General features: G+C 37.4%; 1 protein-coding gene across 1 annotated transcript; it reads right to left on the reverse strand.

Annotated features, from left to right (window-relative positions):
* Positions 1-4801: 4801 nt before the first annotated feature.
* On the reverse strand, positions 4802-12034 carry Slitrk4 (SLIT and NTRK like family member 4). The gene is given in 4 exon segments (XM_032890064.1): positions 4802-7784; positions 7787-7856; positions 7858-8125; positions 11842-12034. Coding segments are annotated over 3 exon segments (2505 nt in total). The 5' UTR covers positions 8076-8125; positions 11842-12034; the 3' UTR covers positions 4802-5567.
* Between the last annotated feature and the right edge of the window lie 10299 nt (positions 12035-22333).

Below are 22333 nucleotides of genomic sequence, written 5' to 3' on the forward strand. Positions count from 1 at the left end.
CAATGATGGAAATATACATTGCGATTTTTAGTAGGGAGAACAGAGCTTAATGTGATTCTCAAAGGTTGCCATCATTAATATCCATTGCACAACAGGGCTTCTTTAGATGTTTAATAACAGCATCTGACATGAACTACTATTTGTGTATTGCCAACTGGGAGAAATATATTGTTCAAAAACTGTATAAAAGACTGCCTTGTCTCTCTATAGCCAATTTAAAAGTAAAGGATATTGGTTCACTGTATACTCCCATTTGTTCTCTAAAGGCTTCATTTGTGAATTTTTAAAACAATTGTTCCATTGTAATATTAGAATGGCTAGAGTCTATGTTATATGCAGGCAATGTCTACAAACGTAAACTATAAGGAAAGAGTGAATGGTTATCTCTTGGTTCTGGATTCTTTTGTCAATCTAACTTGTAGTTATCAAGCAATGTTGAGTTCCAATCTTTTATACTCATATTATATGGGACAGTATTCAATTGCCTCAGAGCTTCAATGTATTTCCCCTGTGTGGGTATGAGAACAACAAATTAAAAATTTGTTAATAAAATTTTAGAAAATCATAGTGTTTTACACAGGAGATAGTAAAACCACTTTCTTTAAGTTGTCCTTCTCCAATGCTATCCTATAAATCACTGGAAACTAAATAGAATAAAGAAAACAATACAATGAAACCAAATTAAAATTTACACTACAGGCAGTTTTTGTTAAATAAAAAATAAGTTGTTTATGTTCATTTAACCTCCCATTTGGTTTTAAGTTAACAAAAAACAGACCTAGAAATCTGCAATTGAGAGATAAAAATCATCAATTAACTTGTAACTATTCCTAGTAAGCGATACCACCAATAATGTAGTTCAGTTCATCTGATTAGTAAGTAATTGCATGAACACTGAACATGAGCATGGCTTTTGATTTGATGCCAGTTGTCTAAATAATGGAATAACTGAGAAAAATGCCTTGTGCTTGCTATCTATAGTGTGTTAACTTTCAGCACAGTTTATGTATAGTTGTAAAGCCACAGAAATCTTAATTTATACGTCTGTGTACTTTGCTTCACACAGCTTAAGGATACATGATTTAAAACCACTTTATGGTAAATGCAGCCTTTTGATATTTTTTTCCTGCTTTCAATTTAACTATAATGCAGTTGGTTCACTTTTTTTTTCAACCACAGCAAATGCATCAAATGACTGACTGATATTTTTTGGTTACTTTAAAAGAAACCATGTTAAAAATAACCATTTACCACAGTAACTTGAAATCAGTCAATCTTACCATATGATGTAAAAGTTCTGAAGTTCCTCTAAAAGTATTTGAGGTGATATTTCTGATTGAATACTAGTATTTGCTAATTTAAAGATATATTACATTCCAAATGATGAATGAGAATGCAAAAGGATCAAAATATATTGATTTTTGACACTGACAACTGTTCTCTAAGGGATTGCTAGTACAAAGGAATACATATTGCAACTATGTTTGTAAAGACAACATCTTTTAACAGAGGCTTAACAATTGAGTGTAAACAGTATTATAAAGCTATATATCTTACCCTCAAATTTGAGTGATATAATCAGTTTGGCTACTGTTTTATTTCTTCTGATAAAATAATGAAAAGATAATATACTTAACAAAATGCTGCTTCAGAAATGACATTGTACCAAACGATTTTATTACTTTCAGAAAAATGGCATTTAATGAATTCTAATATCTTGTTGTAATTTAACACAAACAAAATTCATTAGAACCGTTCTTTGCTGTGATTTACATTAGATTTTATAGCATTACTTGATTTTTAAAATGAATTTATCTAAAATAGAAATAACCAAATCAGGGTAAAAACAATATAATACATATTCTCTACTTTATTTCAAAATAGTAACTATAAATACATTCTTAATATATTTTCTCCCTAAGTCTTTGGATGCAACAATGACAAAACAATGAAAAAATAAAAAAGAATGAAATAAAACAATCTCACTGTGCTCATTTCATATACTCTCTGTGTAATAGTCATGCAGATGATATTGTAGATTAGGATTATCGCCATACACTTCTAAGATTGACTCTGATATTTCTAAAATACCTATGACATTACTCACGAGGCCATGACCTTTAGTATTTATGCATCCTTATGGCATACAAAAGTAAATGTTTACGTAAAGCAACAAATGCTAATGGTCTTTAATAACTTCCTAATTAATATATTTGTTGATACTGTTATTTAGCATGGAAAATTAAGTATAGGATATAAATTGCCTTATATATTTGAATCACTGTACTTTAATAGCTGCTTTCTCATAAAATTACACAAAGATTTAATTATAAGGAATTGAATCATTTTCATTGATTTTATAAAAAAATAATTTAAAACTTGATTTATATTACACGAACACAATATATTATCTCACCCCTTCACTGATTTCATAAGATCTAGTTTTCTCTGCAACTGTTCTAACACAGTTCATACACAAGAATATCTTGCCAAGAAGGCCATGATGTGTCATACCACATTGGAAATGATCCCTTCTTGGCTTTTAAGATCTGAATCAAAGTCTACTAAAAAATGTTTTACCATTTACATATCATATCTCAAGGGGTTAAACTAACATCAAGATTATAGTTGAAGCCAACAAAATGTAGATACAGCATTTTTACTGCTCTTGTACTCAACTCAGAATTTATACCTAACTACAGTATCATAAAAGATACAAGAACTAATGAGAGACAGGTGCAAATTAGCATACACGGTATAATGTAGGCACAATGACTTTAGTTAAGGAAAGTATACTAGCCTTAACCAAGGATTTGTTACTTCCATTTACAATTAGAATCTCCAAATAACCACGTACAATTAAATTACTTTGTTCTTAAAAATAGTTTGAACATTAATAGCTTTCAGCAGAAGAGGGTGAGATAGCCATTATACTACAGCAAGCTTTGAGATGGTGGCAGGTACTCTTAGGCTTGACAATTTTTGGAAACCTGGAAACATCTTTCAAACACTACCACACTGAATAAAACTATATCATCCCAATGACCTATAAGCCCAAGCTTACGCATGGAGCTGTCTGGCCCCTCCTATAAGTGTTCATTTGAGATTTCTGAATCCACAGTTTGATGGAATAAACAAAAACACTTTGTTAGAAGACTTTGCATCTTTATCCTGTCAGTGTGCATTAGGAGCCCTTTAATCCATGGATGCATGCATGCATGGTAATGGCATATTAAATGTCCTTATGAAACTGCAGATGAAAATTTGCATTTGAATATAATTCTTTTCTTTCAAGATCAGAAAGCAATTATTTGTTTGGATGTATTTATATTCATATAAAGTTTTCACAAACATTGTCATGAAACTGAAAATTACACATTAAAGTTTTAAGAGCACCAGCACATACATAGGGAGATTTTTTATTTGCTATCTAGAAAAAAATCTCAAATTATCTCTACTTGTCAAATGTACACCCAAAACACATGCCTTTACACACATACACACATACATATACACACCCTATAATAACGTCAGCTTTTTCTTTTTAAAAGTTGGAACAAACACATAAAATCTTGAAATTAGCATTTAATAAAGGGATTGCTGTTACAACTTTAACTGTAATATCCTTTTGGAAGCTGCACCAAAACATCTGCCACTTGAAATTCATGAAGAATGTCTGCATACCTTCTTGGTTACCTTACTGAATAATACAGTAATTCATCATATCACCTTCTTGGTTACCTTACTGAATAATACAGTAATTCATCATATCACACTACACACACACACCACACACACACACACACACACACGCACACATACATACACACATACAGACACATACATACACATAGTGCGTGTGTGTGAGAGAGAGAAGGGGGAGTGAGGGAGGGAGGCAGAGAGAGAGAGAGAGAGAGAGAGAGAGAGAGAGAGAGAGAGAGAGAGAGAGCCAAGAAGACGATGACTTTCTGAATATTGACTTGCTAATCATAGCTCCTAAACATCTTCAGATATCAACCCATTATCAAATACTTCAATCATTTGTCCAATTTTGATCTAGAATTTAACACCACACGCAAACACAGGGGCATATCAGTTGTAGTTGTAGATCATGAATTCATCTGAGACCAGTGCAAGCATTTAAGAGAGTGGCTTTGTTAGCCAAGATTACCATGATGTTTACAGTTCTATTAGATTATCCGATAGTCAGAATGATGAAAGAACAGGATACTGATGCATACAAGATACTACTAACCTTAGTCATTAATTTGTTAAATATTGCAATTAAAACTATTTGAATTAAGCTCATAGAACCTGAAAAAAAGACAATTGATGGCGAAATAACAACTGCCCCAGACACAATACTATAAAACTAAGGAGCCTATTGTAAAATGCACAGTTGGTAACAAATCTGAAGATAATATGCTGAATTACAAGAATAACACAGAACTGTTTTTTTTAACTTTTATGTATTTTTTTGTATTTTTTCTGCTTTTAAATTATACCTGATCACAGAATCCAAAATATTTCTGTACACATTAGCTTCAGCTTCATTTTTATATTTCTTTTTCTTATCTAAATTTATACTTACTGATAAATTTGCTGTGATCAGGAGAATAAGTCAAGCATATTAAATACATATTAAGGAGTACATGTTTTCCTATTTAGTATACAAAGTACTTCATAAATATGAATTATGTTACAAAAATAGCTTTGGGTGCGCTCACACGGTAAGCACTTGCTAATTTTGGACAACCTTTAAGGATTGTGGGTATTTGACATAACTGAGAACAAACTCTAGTTTAATTTGAGCCATGTTTAATTCTGATAAACATCATGTTTTTCTCTAGATCACCACAAATGCTATGTAACTCACATTGATTTTTTTCTCCTTTAGGTTTTTATGTATAGACAGGTAATACTTAAAGTGTTCAAATTTATTTTATAATTATGTAATGCATGGTATATTTTAAACAAGTATTTGCACAATTTAACATTATAAATCCAGCGATTTCAAGATGCAGGCCATAAATTTTACCAATTTACAAATACTATCAAATGTTCTCTCTTTGCATGCTTATTTGTTTTTGTACACTTTTCAGATAATCTTTACACAGAGTTGTTACAATGCCACAAATCAAAAGGGTTATTCCAGTTTCACCAACTTAATCTACGTGCAAGATGAAGGACCCAGCTGAGGTACAAACACTGGTACCAGTTTTCTTGAGTTTGCTTTACAAAGCACAAAGAGACGAAGGTTTTGCATCTGGATACAAAACTGATTTGCCTCTTGAGGTTAAATTCAGTGTATTATGTTTATAAAGCATCCCTTTGGCAATAGAGTTTGCAGTATCCCCACAGGACTCCACAGTATAGGTTTTATGTAGTAAAATCTATTAAGGGAATTCTCTTCTACTTGACACATCTTTACAGCTATAGTTAATGAGATACCCTTGGAAACACCTGCCTCTATGCCTAATGATAATATAGTATTTGGAAGTTAGAAGTCAACAAAAGGCACTTTCATCATTAAATAATGTCCTCTGTATGAAGTCAGATTACATGACCTATATCTTGTTCAAAGCTGTTTGCTCCTCAAGAACCTGTAGGTAGTCGGGGGAACTCTGAAGTTTTGCCATCAGTTCAAAATACTCACTCTTTCTTTGTTCCACGATGATTTTACTGTGGTTACCTCCTATCAGTGACTTCTTGTTTTTCTTATCTTGTTTTTCAGGATAGCGAATCTCAAAGCCACTGACACCAATGCTGTTATATTCCTTTTTGCTTTCCAGAAAATTCTGAATAAACACATTGGAATCTCTGCTAGGGAATAGTTCGTCCAGCTCATCAATTGTGCTCAGTCTCTTCCTGGTATCCACATGCAGTAAATCTTTGTCCTTGTCAGCAGCACTTCTCATCATGACCTTCTGTCCAGGAGGATCTGAAAACATGAACCCAGTTTCTGACTCTTTCAGGCCACAGGTGTGACTTTTGCTCATCTGTTCGATGGTTTGTGGAATGAATGCTTCTGTGCTCAGTCCGTCTTTTTTATTGGTTTTGTGGTCATGTTTCCTCAGTTGCAGCTGCATGGAGCCACACTCTGGATTCCCCAGACCTTCGTGCTTCACTGTGGGTTTCTTGTTGCGTCTCAGCACAAAAACAAGAAGGCAAAATGCAACAAAGACAGTTAAAATGAGGACCACCAGGATACTTAAAATTAAAATAGATAGAGGCACTGGGCCCCCAGGAGGACTTCGAATAGGACCCAACGGAGTGGTTAATGTAATTGCAGGCGCAGGGCTTGTGAATGGTGCAGATGGCTTGTTTAAGAGTTTAGGACATAAGATTTCATTTTTGAGGGACTTCAATTCAATGTTGGCAAACTGAACAGGAGTTTCACATTTCAGTTCTTTCACAACAATCCCATCATTTAACTTCTCCAGCCACAACTTTAATGCTACCAAGTCACAAGTGCAATCCCAAGGGTTGCCCTCCAAGTCAATTTGTGTAAGAGACTGCAACTGATCAAGGACTCCGCTGACAGGTAGGTACATGAATTTGTTGTTTCTCAGGTTCAGTCTAGCAAGAGGTGCTCCAGAAAAGATGTAAACTGGCAGGCTCTTTAAGAGATTGTTGTTCAAGTACAGTAGCTGCAAATTGGGCATGGAGTCAAAGGTGCCTGCTAAGATTTCCTTAATCAGGTTGTATTCCAAATACAAATACTGCAAGTTATGAAGGCCTGAAAATATTTCAGGGTACAGCCTTTCGATCTGATTGCCATTGAGATAAAGCCTGCGTAGATTAGTAAGATTGTGGAATACTTCTCCTTTGATTGCTGTAATCTGATTGCTGCCTAAATGGAGCAAATCCAGTCCTTCAAACTCAGTGAAGTCTGAAATGTCCACATCTTTGATGTTATTACCATTGACATGCAACTTCTTGGCATTTAAAGGTTTTGGGGTCAATTCAGACATGGACTGTATATTTTTCTCTTGGCAATTCACACTTAACCCCAAATCAGAAGGATGTGTTTTGCAAAAGCAAGGTGCTGGGCAAGGTGTAAGAGGAGGCACTCTTGTTTGATACGACACAATCTGACTGAGATTTCTGTTGGAGAGGGCTTTGCCTGCCACAATTCCAGAGATTTTGGAAGGATTTGTTGTTTTGGGTGGTTTGGTCACTAATCTGTGCAAGGTTGTCTGAGTAGTGTGACCATTGGGAGTGGTAAAGCCATTCTCCAGTTGAGATGGAGGCAGAATGCGCACGTCAAAGTCACTCCCTGTGCCCATGGGGCATAGTTCTTGTTTGTTGGTTTCCTTTAAAAGCCTCCCATATAAGTCACTGGGAGTTTCACAAATAGCTTCCCCTATGTAAATGTTATATGGCATATTCTCCAACCAAGCCTTTAGAGGCAACAAATCACAGCTACAGTTCCAAGGATTATCTTCCAGCTGCAGCTCAACAACCCGGCCAATGTGTTCTAGAACTCCAATATAGGGAAGTTTCTGGATTCTGTTTCCTCGTATATCCAGATGGGTTAAAGATGCGAATCGAAAAATATTATCAGGAAGGAATGAAATCAGATTGTCATTAAGAATGAGAACTTTCAGTTTGTGGAGCTTATTGAAGGCTCCTCGTTCAATATACTTGATTAAATTGTAGTCAGCCTGGAGATACTCCAAGTTCTCTATGCCAAGGAAAGTGTCAGCTCGGAGAATCTTTAATTCATTGTTGTTCAAGTGCAACTGCTTTAATGCACTGAGCCCGAGAAATGCTCCACCCCTCAAATGTTCTGCAGCTTATTATTTCCAGATGCAGGAGATACTGCAGGAGAAAAATTCGGAATGTATTCGGCAGAGGATATTTAAAATTGTTTGGAAATTCAGATGATAAAATTAGACCAAAAATTAGTTTCAGCTGGTTTGTCTGTAGATTGAAACTTTTCTACAGTTGACATAGAGCACATTTTCTACTGACACGCAGGAACACACATTGCAAATTTCCACTGATATGTCAGAATCTGCATTTGTCGAAGAAATCAGGGCTGACACAATCAGAAAGAGCCAAAGAAACATCTTCTTGCAATCAGCAAACAACTCTATGCTTCTGAATAAAGACAAATAATCTAAAAAATAAAAAGAAAACAATTTTTCATTGGTCATCCCTTGAAAAAAATATTTGTGCTTAAATCATCCCATTGTGAACACTTGTGAACATCCTCTAACATTGCAGTTTTTAATAGAGCTAGATTTGCTTTCCACTGAACAATAATAGCCACAAATTTTACATCTGTAATTTGTCCAAAATGTACATGTGTAGAATATACAAGAAACAGTAAGAAAGGAGATTTTAAATTATAGTTTGACCTTAATAAATTTAATTTTCAACTTGAACCACAAAACTTTGCCCTTAAGCACAAGCCTCCAACTTGCTATTTGCGACTTGAATGAACATACCTAAAGCATCATTTATTTCACGTCTTCTACCCCACAAAGATCCCTCAGTTGGTGAAAATTTATACCCCAGGCTTCTGCTAGCTAAAGAGGCTGGGTAGAGACCATAACTGAACTCAAATTTCAGTAAAGGATGGCAGTGGGTGGACTGGGCTGCTTTAAAAGAGACAGTTAAAGGAGCTGCATGAAAGGTGCCCTGGAAAGAAATTTGCCGTCACTTCGGTACTTAAGTAAGCACATTGGCATTAATCAGTTCACTTCTGTAATCTGCCTCCTTCAAAAGCACAGGTGACCCTATGGAGCTCTAGAAACCAACTGTCAGATTAATGAACAGCACCTACTTTGCTGTCAGTCATTTCCCAAATGGGGTTAAAAAGCCTTTTGTCTTTGAGTCCCTGAAAGCAAAAAAAAAGGGACTTGCTTATTCCTCCACCACTCAGTTGATTTCCCGGCAGGATTTCCACCCACCAGAACTGGTTCTTCTGCCTTCCTGGGCCTCTCCTGTTCTTCATTTGTCAGTTTGAACCCAGTCACAACTGACCCCTTGGTCAGTTAAATGTGTATCACCTTCACTCAGACCACAGTCTGTCACTGCTGAAGAAGAGGAGTCCACATGCCACGGTCTTTGAGCAGCTTTATCTGCAGAAGCAGATATATTCAATTCTACATATTTCAGCTCTACATAAAGCTCTCAGCTCCCAAACACCCTTCCAAAACGATCACTCCATGGCCCTGCCTGTAAACAAATGAAAAATTACTTTTTGGAAGAGTCCAATGTTTCAAAAATTAACCCATTGAACTCAAACTCTCTCTTGATTACCCGTGCAGGCGCACACATACATGCGAGCACACGTGTGCGCATGCACACACACATACATGCACACATACATGCACACACACATACGCACACATACAGAGATGGAGAGAGACAGCTTGTGTGTGTATGTGTGTGTGTATGTGTTTCTGCCTCATGGAACGGTATTTAATGGATTTCATTTTACGGATGCAATTTTAGGCTTGTGAATCTTTCCAGTACTGAATGGGAGGAAACTAGCTGCAATTTTTATATGATCATCACCAAATCTTAATTAAATAAATAAAATACCCAGGGACACAATGAGAAATGGTGCAAATACAAAAAATTTCACACAGAAACTCTTATTTTTCTCACAAGAAATCAGCTAGTGGTAAAACCAAATGTGTCACAAGGTAGACAAACCATTAGCCAAGACCCAGGAAGATTTGCATTTTAAGTACTTTGGTTCAGAATATGGCCAGCACCACTGAGATGCCTTTTGGCTGCCATATAGGCAGGCATTTCCCCTATTCACTGTTATAGCATGACTGTCTTTGCAAAAAGAAGTCATAGTTCCTAAGCATGACATCACCTAAACCAACTCCAATTGTAAAATCGAGATTTTCACTTGGTCTTTTTTGCCTTGTGTTGATGTAGCTTTCAACAGCTATTTTGGTTCAGTTGAGTCATTTCTTGTTCCTAACCACCCCCATCCAAAAACAAAGAAGCCAAAACGCAACCAAACTAAAAACAAACAAAACACAGACAGCAAAACAACCCAAAACAAAATAAAATTCGAATAAGCGGACTTCAGCTCAAAAACAAGAAGCAGAAGAATAACAGATGTGAACATCCACGAAGAGCTGCCCTTATATTAGTAATTTCTACTTTAAGTAGCAAAGGGGGTGGGGGAGGCGCAAGGATGAGCTAGGAAGTTCCCAAATGCAGCTCTGGTGAAACAGAGGAAGCCAAAAGCAGCTGGAGCAAGCAAGCAAGCAAGGCTGAATAAGAGTCCACCAAGGAGAGGCAAAGAGGCAGGGAGAGGGCAACAGATATGGAGAGCTGGAGAACTGTCAAAAAGGAGGGTAGGAAAAAGAAGCCGGCAAGAGTAACTGCAAGCAAAAGAAATACCTCTAATAAACTCAAAAAAATCGTGACAAGCAGCAAAAATATACAAACTGAGAAACAAAACCTTACAAAGTATGTGTTAGGATCCAAAACTACCCCCCAGGCTTGCAAAGGGGGCCAATTTCCCTGTTCCTGCTTCATCTCTTGAGAGTGCCAAGCAAGATGTTCTGCTCCCAAGGCTACCCAGGACTGCACAAACCTTGCCCTACCATAAATCCAGCATCCACCAGAGTGCCGCTCCTAGCGCTCCCTGTCCAAGCAGAGAGAGCGAGCCTGCGGAGTGCAAACCACTGCCAAGGGGTCCGCAGGTCGACGCGGCTCCAGAGCAGCGGACAAGGAAACCTTAACCCCCCTTCCCAAGGGGCCGAGGTGGGGTGGGGGCAGGAGAACGACGGAGAGATCGGCTGTTGCCTTCCCCAGAGCAGTACCTCGACCTGGAGGCGACGCGGTTGGAGGGGCCGCTGGCGCGTACCGCAATGTTTTGCCGCATCCCGGTGCCCAGAGCCGGCGCGCAGCCCCCTCTTGGGTACCCGGCCTGAGCAGCAGCCTCGCAGGCTGGGTGGCGGGGGCGGGGTACTGTGCACGATGTCGCGGGGGCCTTCAGTCCCTCTGCGCACACATTTCTCCGCGCGCTCCCGTCCCACAAGGGGTAGCTGCTGGAGTTTTCTTTGGCCTCTCTAGACCCGAACGTGCAGTGGGTGAGCAAGGAGATGACTAGTTCAGGCCGCGAGGGATAGCTACTGGGGCATCAAAGACCCATTTGCTACAGTCAGAGTGACTCCATAGTTCTGTTGCCTGGAGCTGTGGCCCGGGCTTTGCCCCCAACCCCCACCTGCCCACGCCAGCTATAAGATCCTATTCACCCAGCCAGAAATCACTTTAACATTTAGAAACCTTGCAAAGTGTCACTGCTAGCGTTCCCCTAGCTTCGCTGGGCTTTCAGAGTTACCCACCGGCCCTTCCTCCCACATTGCCTGTCTTGCTGAGTGCCAGCAATCTCTGAGCAGTCTGCTGGCCACCGCCTGAAACCCCACATTCAAGTCCACGCGCAGAGCCTGAGAGTAGGGCTCAAAGCACAAAGCCCAGCCCAGCGCAGCAGCCCGACAGCTCAGGGTGCCACAGACCAGGGGACTTTGCCTGCTGCCCAGGCTGCCCATGGGGCAGGGATGTTAAGGACACCAGGATTCTTTCGGTCCTGGAGGACAAGAGATCGCGCCACGGGCAGGCGAGTGAGAGGTGTGTGCTTGTGTGTGTGTTCCGCGTGTGTGTGTGTGTGTGTGGAGAGGGTTAACCAACACGTCCACTACTCAACGGGCCCCAAACCAACAGGACTCCAACAACTAAATATAATAAGCTACCTGCTTCCCTCCGCGCGCGCGCACATGCACTGTGCCAAGCCCAGCCAGGAAGAAGCAGCGCGCCTTTCCTTGCAGCTCTCGCAGCCGGGGCTTGAAATTCACCCACCTCTGGAGCCCAAAGTCCGGTGGAGGGCCCACTGCGTTCCGACTCGCTCCTCAGTTTCCGTGGTGCTCTCTACTTGATCTGGGATCCAGCTTCTTGGCTCCCGCTCGCTGGTCAAACCCACCGAACAGCCTTTAGCAAGCGAGCAAGCGGGCAGCGGCGCGCGCGCGCACCCGGCCAGACACCGCGCGCGCACCCAGACCCTCGCACACGGGCTGCACCTTTACATACACGCGCCGAATCCCCGCCCCCGCCCCCGCCCCCTGGCGCACACGCAGCCCCCCCTCCGGACACCCCACCACTTCGAACACCGCACATTCCTGAGCCCCTTGACCCTCCAGCAGATGCCCCCACTTGAGTCCTTTTCTACCCACACACTGGAAAGACAACACGGTTTCCTCCTGGCATCTACCTCCTCTTTTGCCTAAAATATCACCTACGGAGGGAGAGACCCTGATCCTTGGACATTGGAACCCTAGTTTCCTAACACGGTTGCACTAACCTCCATCACCCTACCACATAAGCACACTCCAGTCCTTTCTCTTCCTCCAGCACCCTAACAAGGAAAGGAACATGCTCGCGCACGCGCGCGCGAACACACACACACACACACACACACACACACACACACACACACACACACACACACACACACACGGGAGGTATTCCTCTGCGAGAGCAAGCAAAAACCCCAGAGAGATGGAAAAAAAATTTTTGGAGTGCCTGAAGCAAGGAGATGGAATGGGGGCGGAAGCAGGGGACATAGGGTTTTCAAGTCTACGTGGTGGAATTGAATAATTCCAGAATAGAGGGGTGAGTTAATAACAATGGCATTGAATTGCGCCAGTCGCACTTGGGTTTTATATCGTGGGTATGCTTCCTTTGACTAATTGTCATTCGGGAGAACAGGGGGCTTTGGGAATACTTCAGACTCAGGCGATCGTGGATGGAGCATACTTAGGACGGTTTCCTGGGATCCAGTGGTATTCGCACTCCCCCTACCTGTCTGCGCATAAGGGACCTGATAGTTAAAAGGCAAAAGTGTTAGGTTTTAGCCCAAAGTGAGCTTATTTAGCAGGGTTAGGAGAAAAGGGCTTCTATGTATTTTAGAACTCCACAGGCCTTCAGTATTAAAGGTATTAAGCAGGGTAATTAAGAAGCTACGATAGGGACAGGGGGTTAAAGGTAGAGGAAGGAGGTGTGGGACACGGATTGAGGCTGCACTTGAAACTAGAAGAGGGGGAGGAGAAATAGAAAAAAAAAAAAAAAAAACGCTTTGGCTACTGAGCATGCCCAGTTTCGAGCTCAAGCCCTATAAGAGAGGCATTGTGTGCATTCCACTTCTCCGGGCTTTGGAGGTGACCCAGAAGGGATTTTGGTTGGGGGCAGCAGGGGATGATGGGAGTCTTTAGGGAAGGGGGTGGAGGGTACTGGTTTGAAACAGTTAGGCTGCCCAGAAGGCACTAAGAAGAGTGAAGGGGAAGGGACATACTAGGGAAATAGAAGCGGGAAAATAATTAAGAAAAGTCACTTCTTTAGTTCCTACTTGTTTATACTAAGGAGGCTTTAGCAGCTGACTGTAAAAATCTAAAGGCTGCAGATCTCACCCTTAGATAATCTAAATCCCTTGTAACCAAAGATTAATGTTTGCACACAAAAAAGTAGGAATATCCTAAGGAAAAGCTAATGCTCAAGCCAGTTTCAAACAGATTGAGAATTCAGCTAGAAAAAAAAACAAAAAAAAAAACAAAAAAACAAAAACAAACAAACAAACAAAAAAAAACCCAAAAATCTAGGGGACTGGGTAGATGGGTTCTGCTGTGTACACACCTTTCAATTGCTTGATTCATGAACAAGAAACTCACACCTCATAGGTGCTTGGCTAAGGAAAACAAGACTCTCTTTACTTTCTGTCTGTGAGGGAAGTGGCTTTAGATAAATAAATCCAAGTTATAGAAGCTTTTCCCCTAGAATTTCTAACAACCCATTCTTTGCAGCAAGTCAAGAAACAGATTAAGACCCATTTCTTTGAGATCTGTGTTCTGTTCAGTTCACTTACTCAAATCTCAATGGTTCCAGTCACAATCTAGTATAGCCAGTACCCAGAAATGCATTTGCTTACAAATGATAAATTCTTTAAGCTAAAACTAGCAATAGCTTTGAAATCAGTTATGGGGTCTACAGGCAAAAACATATGCAATAACTGATTGAAATTTAAGTTCCAAATATCCACAGAACAAACCAAACAAGTGAACAAAAGTCAACGGGCAATGGATTCATGTTATTTTCCATTAATATCCTACCTTCTGTATTATCTATGTAGTTGTCTATTTCTGTTTTTTGTTTTTCAGTCTGCCATTTCATCAGTTTATATTCATGCAAATGATAGTTGAACACATCATGTTATAGAAAGGCCTGGGCAGTATTTAAACATCCAAATAGATAAGACCTTATTTCTTTATGCAACCTTCACAAAGAACTCATCCTTTATCTACGCTCTCTATTGCCTTGATTTTTTTTTATCCCTTTCCCCTTTGAAAACAACCTAGAGGCAGAAATTGAGTGGGCCACAATGGTAAAATTTGTTACATTCATTGTGAAACCCACGATGAAATAATATTGCTTAAAGACACACTAAGGGATCAGTCCACAACATGTGTACTGGCAGATCTTCTATCACTGAGGTGAAACGTGTTTCTTCCCTAGGTATCAGCTGCAATATGTTGAAAAATTTCCCCAGTGTTGTACATTTGATCAAACAGATCCTGCTAATTAAGAGCTCAAATTTGCATTACTTCCCATAGTGCAATTTACAACTGGTAATGGCTAACAAAACAAGTTGGCATTTATTTTAAATGCAAAGGATTCAGGAAGCTACCATGTATTTTATCAGGGTAGGTGAATTGTTTGTTCTTTGCTATAAATGTTAAAAAGATTCAATAGAAAGAACTATTTTTCCTGAAAATATAATGCATGTTTCAAGTTCTGGAATAGCTCAAAAGGCCAGAGTTGGACAGTAAATACCAGATTATTTAAATGTGCATCTTTATTCAACTTTTAAAACTGTTCTGGAGCTTACTTATACTTAACTGCAATAAATATGGAAAATTGCATTTTACACAAGTATGAAGAGAGAAGTCTGAAAGCAAAACCACCTAGAACACTGAAAAATTGCAATTAATATTACTAAAACTGTGTTGGTGATTTATATTCAACAACTCACTAAAATGAATGTTTTAAAATAACATATCACTCTATTTAAAAAGAATTAAATGGAACCATAAAATAGAGGTAACAGCTGTATGCTTTATTTATTTATGTATTTATTTATCTATTTATTTTTGCTTAGAAGCAATTTAAAGTTGAAACATGGAGTCCTGTAGCCACTTTCCCACTTCCAAAATGTTCACGTAACATGAAGGGAGAGCAACAGCAAACTGAAAGCAATTGCAGGTACCAGATACAGAAATGGTAAATGTTAAAGAAACTTTAGTACTAGTTATGCTACTTAAAAAATAGAGTTGAGCTGGAGAGATGACTCAATGGTTAAGAGCACTGGTTGCTTTTCCAGAGAATTAGGGTTCAATCCCCAGTACCAGTAACAGCTGGCAGCTGACAACTCTGCAACTTCAGTTCTAGAGGATTCAATACCCTCATACAGAGTAAACACTTATGCACATGAAATATAAACAAAAAATAAATAAAATAAATAAAACTAAGGAAAATATAGCTGATGCCCTTGAATACAATATGCAATACTTTTTGTGCTACCTCCCCTTATTTCTTTAACTGTCGTACTGAACATAATCTTGTCTTTGTGGGAATACTTCCCATAATATGGCAATGCTCAGATATGCTGTGTATCTCTCATTCAGGACAAAAATTGTACCAGGAGTTTAAACAAGTTCCTGACTATCTTGAGTTTCAAACAAAGTCTCAGTTATTAAACAACAGTAGGTCTATATGATTACAATGCCAAAGCTAGTTCCTAGACAACGTCCTGCCACTCGTATAGTAGTCCTCGCTGTTTATTCTGTTTTGATATTTTCACTGTTTAGTATTAATTTTATAGTGCAGCTACCATAGACTATTAAAATTAATATGGAGTATTCATTATCTATCATCTGGTTTTTTAACAATTAAAAATTCGTCATTTCTTGTTTCTGTAAGTGAAACAGAAAGCATTATTAAGTAGTTAATAATTTGGGAAAGGCTTTTTCATAATCAAATGTGTATGTAAGACCATTGGTTCCTTGAATTGACCAAGTTATTTTTAAAAATTTAAGATTCCTCAATATATTTGATTTAAAATGAACTTTTATTTACTAGAGAAAAGGGATACGGCATGTAGCAAACTTCTTTGACAATGGACTATACTTATTATTATTACTCTGAGAACTTTGTATTGATTGTTTATTTGTGTAATTTTTTTTGGTAACTTAAGGATAAAAGAAAGCTTTTGGGTTATAATTTAATGGAATAATGGTAACTTCTACTTTGTGAATGCCTCTTCTTTACCATTATTTAGTTAAAGACACAGGGAGTGATTGTGTTTCTTTTAAAAAATATACCAGGGAAGTTAAATAACTTGCTGATGATCACACTGTAAATAAGTGGTAATCAGGATTTTAATTTCAAGTCTTGGAGGCCATTCTATTGCTCCCAAATCTTTTTCTTCAGAGCAATTTTGGCACCTCTAAGTTTGAAAAGAGAATAGATTTGAATGCATTATAGATTTTCCAAATGTAAATATTCAAGACATAATTGTTTTCAAGTACTAAAGTATCAATATTTAGCACAAGAATAGATCAATAACTATGTGAAAAGCAGTTTATAACAATTATCTATGACAGAATATCTTAAATCAAACTTGTCTTTACCCGTTGCCAATAGTTTGCTTGTGATATGAATGCTGGTCTTCAGAGTCTCTTATCAAGGTGATCCTCAGTCTTCAATGATACCTCAGTTGTCCCTTGTAAGTGACAGTTGCTTCTATTACTGCCAAGAGGAATTATGTAAAGGAACAATGTTCACATCTTGGTTTATTCCCATCTAGTGACAAAAGAAATGGTATCCAATATGATATAGAGTGAATTAGAGGACATGATACTGAATCCCCTGCTCCATGTCCTCCATATCTCTTTATAAAATGACTAGTAACTTTTCTTACTCAGAAGCTATGTGGTGAGTGGTTAACATATTAAAGGCTGAAAAACTCTAGTCATTGATACAGTCATGGAATTCCATATGTAAACTAGAAGAGCAATAAAGAAAGCAAAGGTGTTGAAGGGCATTTGAACTTCTGTCTTTAAATTTTTTTTTTTTTTGGGGGGGGGTGGGTACAAATCGAACCCAGGACCTTGCGCCGCCACTTAGGCAAGCGCTCACCACTGAGCCAAATCCCCAACCCGAAACTCGTCTAAAGTCTATTTGGTACCACTATACATTGTCACAATATTGTTTTTCCACAGATAACATGGGGATGTCACTATTTTGTTTACTATTTTTCTTTGTGTGCATTCCTTAACTTGGACAAATCACATTTTTGTCACTGGCTGTCAAAGACTAGGGCCTACAAATAACCTGAACTGTCCTCAAACTACCCAAGATAATAAAGATTGTAAAAAATAAGTTAAGAGCTAAACAGCCTTTGTGTAAGAACTGTCCATGTGCTATACAAGTTCCATAATGATAATAAAGAAGATTTACGAGAATAAAACTCTTTTTTAGGAAACAAGAGAGTTAAACCAGCCAGAAAAACATCACCACAAATATTATTTTTATCAAGGGGATTGAGGTCCTTTTTCCCCAATCCTTTTATGAGAGCATTATTTTTCCTTAGAAATATGAGCTTATAACTTCCTTTCAAAATTGATCCTGGTACAAACATATCCTCTTTTATTTTAGAGCCTGCTTCAACACTTTAAAACTTGGGTCAAAATTAGGAGCATTAAAACACAGCAAAAAGCCATATTATGAAAGACATGAGTTATAGTATGACTGTACCCCAATTACTGTATCAAAAATAAAATTTATCCCTTTATGATCTTCTAAGAATGAGTCAGAGGAAAACAGAATATCTGTGTAAGCTAGTGTCACATATATTTGATTGGCTACTTTTTTCAGCTCAAAATTGGAGCTTCTAATTCTCCACTCTGACTCAAATTGAATAATGTCCACCCACATAAGGTCGTCATAAGAAAACTGTCCTCAGCCCCAAGCCAAGGGATTGTTATAGACACAAACAGTGTCACCAAGAGAATTGATGCTACTTTTAATGCACAAAATATTTTGTTAAAATGCAATTTTAGAGCTTACAGAGACCATGAAGTTCTATTTTAACCAGCTTCAACAAGTTTGAAATACACCAGGTAAACAATAATTGTTTTGATGAAACCCAGTGACAGAGAGCTCACTGAGAAGGAATATCCAGTGATCTCCTAGAATAATAATATAGAAAATTTGAAATGTTTGTCTTTATAAGTAAATGGAATAACGTTAGAGCTGCTAGGATAAAATGATTGTGAAATTTCCCCTCAAATAAATCTGGACTAAAAATTTTATGTCCATACTTAATAGTCTACCATATTTAGGGCTGTCATCTTTGTCTTTGAATTACCTCATTTGTCAAATGGGAATGAGAAATCAATTCTTTTCAAAGTTAATGAAGATTAACTGAAACACACAATTTCATACCTTTCTAGGAAGCTATTTTTCTTTTGTTTTTTTTTTCATAATCAAAGTCAACTTTTGCATGTTCAAAAAGCAAGCCTTACAGATCATATGCTCACTTTCATTTAAGTTCAAACATAACAAGTAGACAAATGCAGATCAAAAGGATTCATTATAGAGTTTCAGTTAGAAATTTAAATTATTTCAAAAGTTAGAACTATTTTTTAAATAAATCTACAAATTGTTAATCTTCCTGCTATCTTCTTTTTAATTTTCTATTTTCCCTTGACCAATAGTGGGTTTTTAAACAATTAATAATAGTAGCCCTGGACAGCTAAGCATTATAAATTCAGCAACTATTCTTGAAATCTGACTTGATAGATCATAATGGATACTGTATTTAAAGAGCTCAAAACAGCAAAACATTATTATTTTTAGAAACCTTTGTCACTCCAGAGGGATTGTTAAAATGTTTTCAAAAAACTTATTCTGAACATTCTTAAGGAAAAAATTGAGAAGAAAATAAACCAGATTTATATTTTGTTTTAGCATGCACAATAGATTCAAATGATTTGGGAGCGCACACACACACACACACACACACACACACACACACACACACACACACACACATATATATATAAAAAACTAGTATTTTCTAAGAATTGTTGCACCAAGGATGACATATACTTACGCTGGTTTTTGAGAAAAGAAAGTCATACCTGACAAGTTGTAATGCAGTCAGACTTAAGATAACATTAAATCTCATAAATTATATTCAAATTAATTCAACCTCAGTCATTCAATAAGTATTCAGAAAGATATACTCTCTACTATATCTACTGTTAATTAAATCTTAGAATATTCATTGTTGGAAGTGCTGAGCTATAACTTATGTTATCTCAATGCTTTTTATAAAACCTCCTTATAGTAAAATTATTCTAAGCTAAAACCTAAATCGTTCAGGGGGTGACCTCTAGCAGTGCTTTTCCCCCCACAGAGCTAAAGTTCTGAGCATCCTACTTCCATTTATAACTGAAGCTATTTTATAAAATTTCATTTTTATTATCTTTATGGATGAAGGACTATTCAGCATGCCAAAACTATGAGATCCAAGTACTCAGGGCGATGAGAAAAAAATATAAATGAACCATACAGTGATGACTCCTTTCATCTGCCTGTGTCTCAAGAGATATGAGTTTCCTGAACCTTGACCGGAGGAGATTCTCACTGATAGTCATTCTAATTTTCTCCTTGAGGATCTGTCCTATGTAACATATGATAGGGCTTCTCTGTCCCTGGACCATAATTCTAGGAATCTGTCTGGTCGTCTTTCCATATACCCCTGATTGAGGACCAAATCAGAGAGTTGATTTAAATATAGAAACTACTAAACTTGTATTTACCATATACACTTTTTACAGCTGAATGTCTGTTAGTTACTCCTAACATTTAATATTGATATTACATATGTATGAACAAGATTTCCCCTTTTTGGTAAAAAATATGCTTTTAAAAGTTTGCTATATTTTATGAAAGAGAAATTTATAAAGAAAGCAACATCTCATAAAAGAATTTGCATTTGATAAACACAATGGGAATGCTATAAGGGAAACATTTTATGTATAATTTTCATAGTAGCAATAAACCCACAAGATTGCTGGTGAAATTAAGCAGAATTTAGCTCAAAAGGTAACCATATCTGGGTCTCTTTTTCAGCTCACTATTGGAAATTATTATATAAGATGCCTCCAATTCATTAGAGATTCTGCTTTTATCATTTATTAAGACTAGTGGCAAGAACAGACTAGCCTAGAGGGGAAAATTGATAAAGGAGAAATGGATGACATTTCAGCACACTCATGAATTCAATTTATAAATTACACATAACTCTCAAGTAGGTGTTTGTCCTCATTCAAATTATTACCTATTTCAAGTAATTAACCTCTTGCAAACCAAGCATTTTCTCTTCTTAATTATTCACTGAAACCTCTGAACTAACTAGAGCTGCACCCAAAGCTTTTCTAGAAAGAAATTACTTTTTCATGTTGTTGAAGTCCCCTTACATCACATTTTCCTCATAAGTACACAAAATATACTTGCTGTTTATCTTTCCTATACTCACGCTATAGTAATATTTGATATGTACCTATTTAAAGAATCAAGCAAACCCTTGAAACAACTTAGCATTTTCATGCAAGCTATTCTTGAAATAGAAATTTGTCTTTTAGTTTGGACTTGAAGAACAAAAAATTGTCAAGGTAGTCTGCATTCAAATTATCTGTTCAATCAGAAATTTTAGGCCAATGAGTCTTCATTGAACACCTATGACACATCAGGCTCTGGATAGCAAGGGAAAAAGAACTGCCTGTCCTCCAAGATCTGGCATCTTAGTGATAATTCAATGGGATTGGATTATATCAAATACTATTATATAATGCATAAAATGCAAATGACCTGGGAACTTCTGAATGTTAATCTTCAAACTTTATCAAATTTGTTACTTTTACTGACTGTTGTGAAACACTAGAGTGGAAGGCAGTAATGGTAGGCTTCCATGGCACGTAATCAAAGAAATTAAGAAAATCAGTACATTGCCTTCCATCTAATGGTAAGGTCGGTAACTCGTATGTCCTTCTGGAGATGACACAGTCTAAATCCTTGATATTCCTCCAGAATACAGAGTCACAATTCACTGTGTGCCAGGCATATTTGGAAAGAACAGAAGCAGGAAATGTTCTATAAAATAAGAAATCAAATCACTTGGAAAGGCCAGAAATAAAAATAACCCACATAAGCAAAAGAAAGAAAATGAAAGAAAGCCCCAAACAAAAGGGATCCTATCAAATTTGTTGTCGAAACTACAGGAATTTTAGAGTGGGTGACATAAGAATTGTGAGAATATTGTGCAGCTGTTGGGATCTTGGCTTCACAAATGGAACTAAGAACACTATATGAACACATGTCTTTCTCACTTAGTATATATAATTCTAAGGATCTCTAGTGACTGAGAACCAACAATGACACAAAAAAAATTGAACATAGTCTCAATAAACATGAGCTGGTTGTAACTACCTAAATCTAAACACATGCAGTTTGAAATTGTATTTTCAATGATTCCCACCTAGGTACAATAATAGTAAAATGGGTCACTCAGAAAATGATTCTAGTTTGAGAGGAATTCTACTCAAAAATATTTCACAATAATAGAAAAAATAATTAACTTTTAGGTCTTTCTTTCCATAGGTCAAAAGGCTTCATTACTTATATTCTTTAGCCTTGGAATAAATACTTTAACCTGATGGTGATTCTAATTGTTGTTTATGGATATCAAGATACTTTACATTTCCCCCCTCTCTTAGTTTTGGTTTGTTTCTTTTTTTTTTCTAAGATGAAATTTAATTTCTCTATTTCTTCAGCCCACTACCAATAAACAAGTCTTTTGTGGGCTGTATTTCAGTTGAAGGAATAATTTCATTAGAAAATTGGTAGCCAGGAAATTACCTTTCTTTGCTGAATTCCCTTGTTTTGCTGCACCAAAAAAGTAAAAGAAACAAACAAACAAAAACAAAACAATTAAACAACAGTGAAAACACTCTGCCCCCTTTTGTACCACAGGCCCCTAAATGAAAAGATGTAGAAGGGAAACAAACAGACAAACACTTGTTGTTTGGCATCTTCCATGGAAATCTGCTGTTGCTGTTAAAACTATTTGAAGTTTGGATTTTCCTTAAATAAATTATTTGCAAAGAAAAAATATTTCCCTGATGTTCCTGCTGTACTATTATTTGACTGATTTTTCATTTTATTAGTCATTCATCTG

Source organism: Rattus rattus, chromosome X (assembly GCF_011064425.1).
Source record: "Rattus rattus isolate New Zealand chromosome X, Rrattus_CSIRO_v1, whole genome shotgun sequence".
Classification (NCBI taxonomy): Eukaryota; Metazoa; Chordata; class Mammalia; order Rodentia; family Muridae; genus Rattus; species Rattus rattus.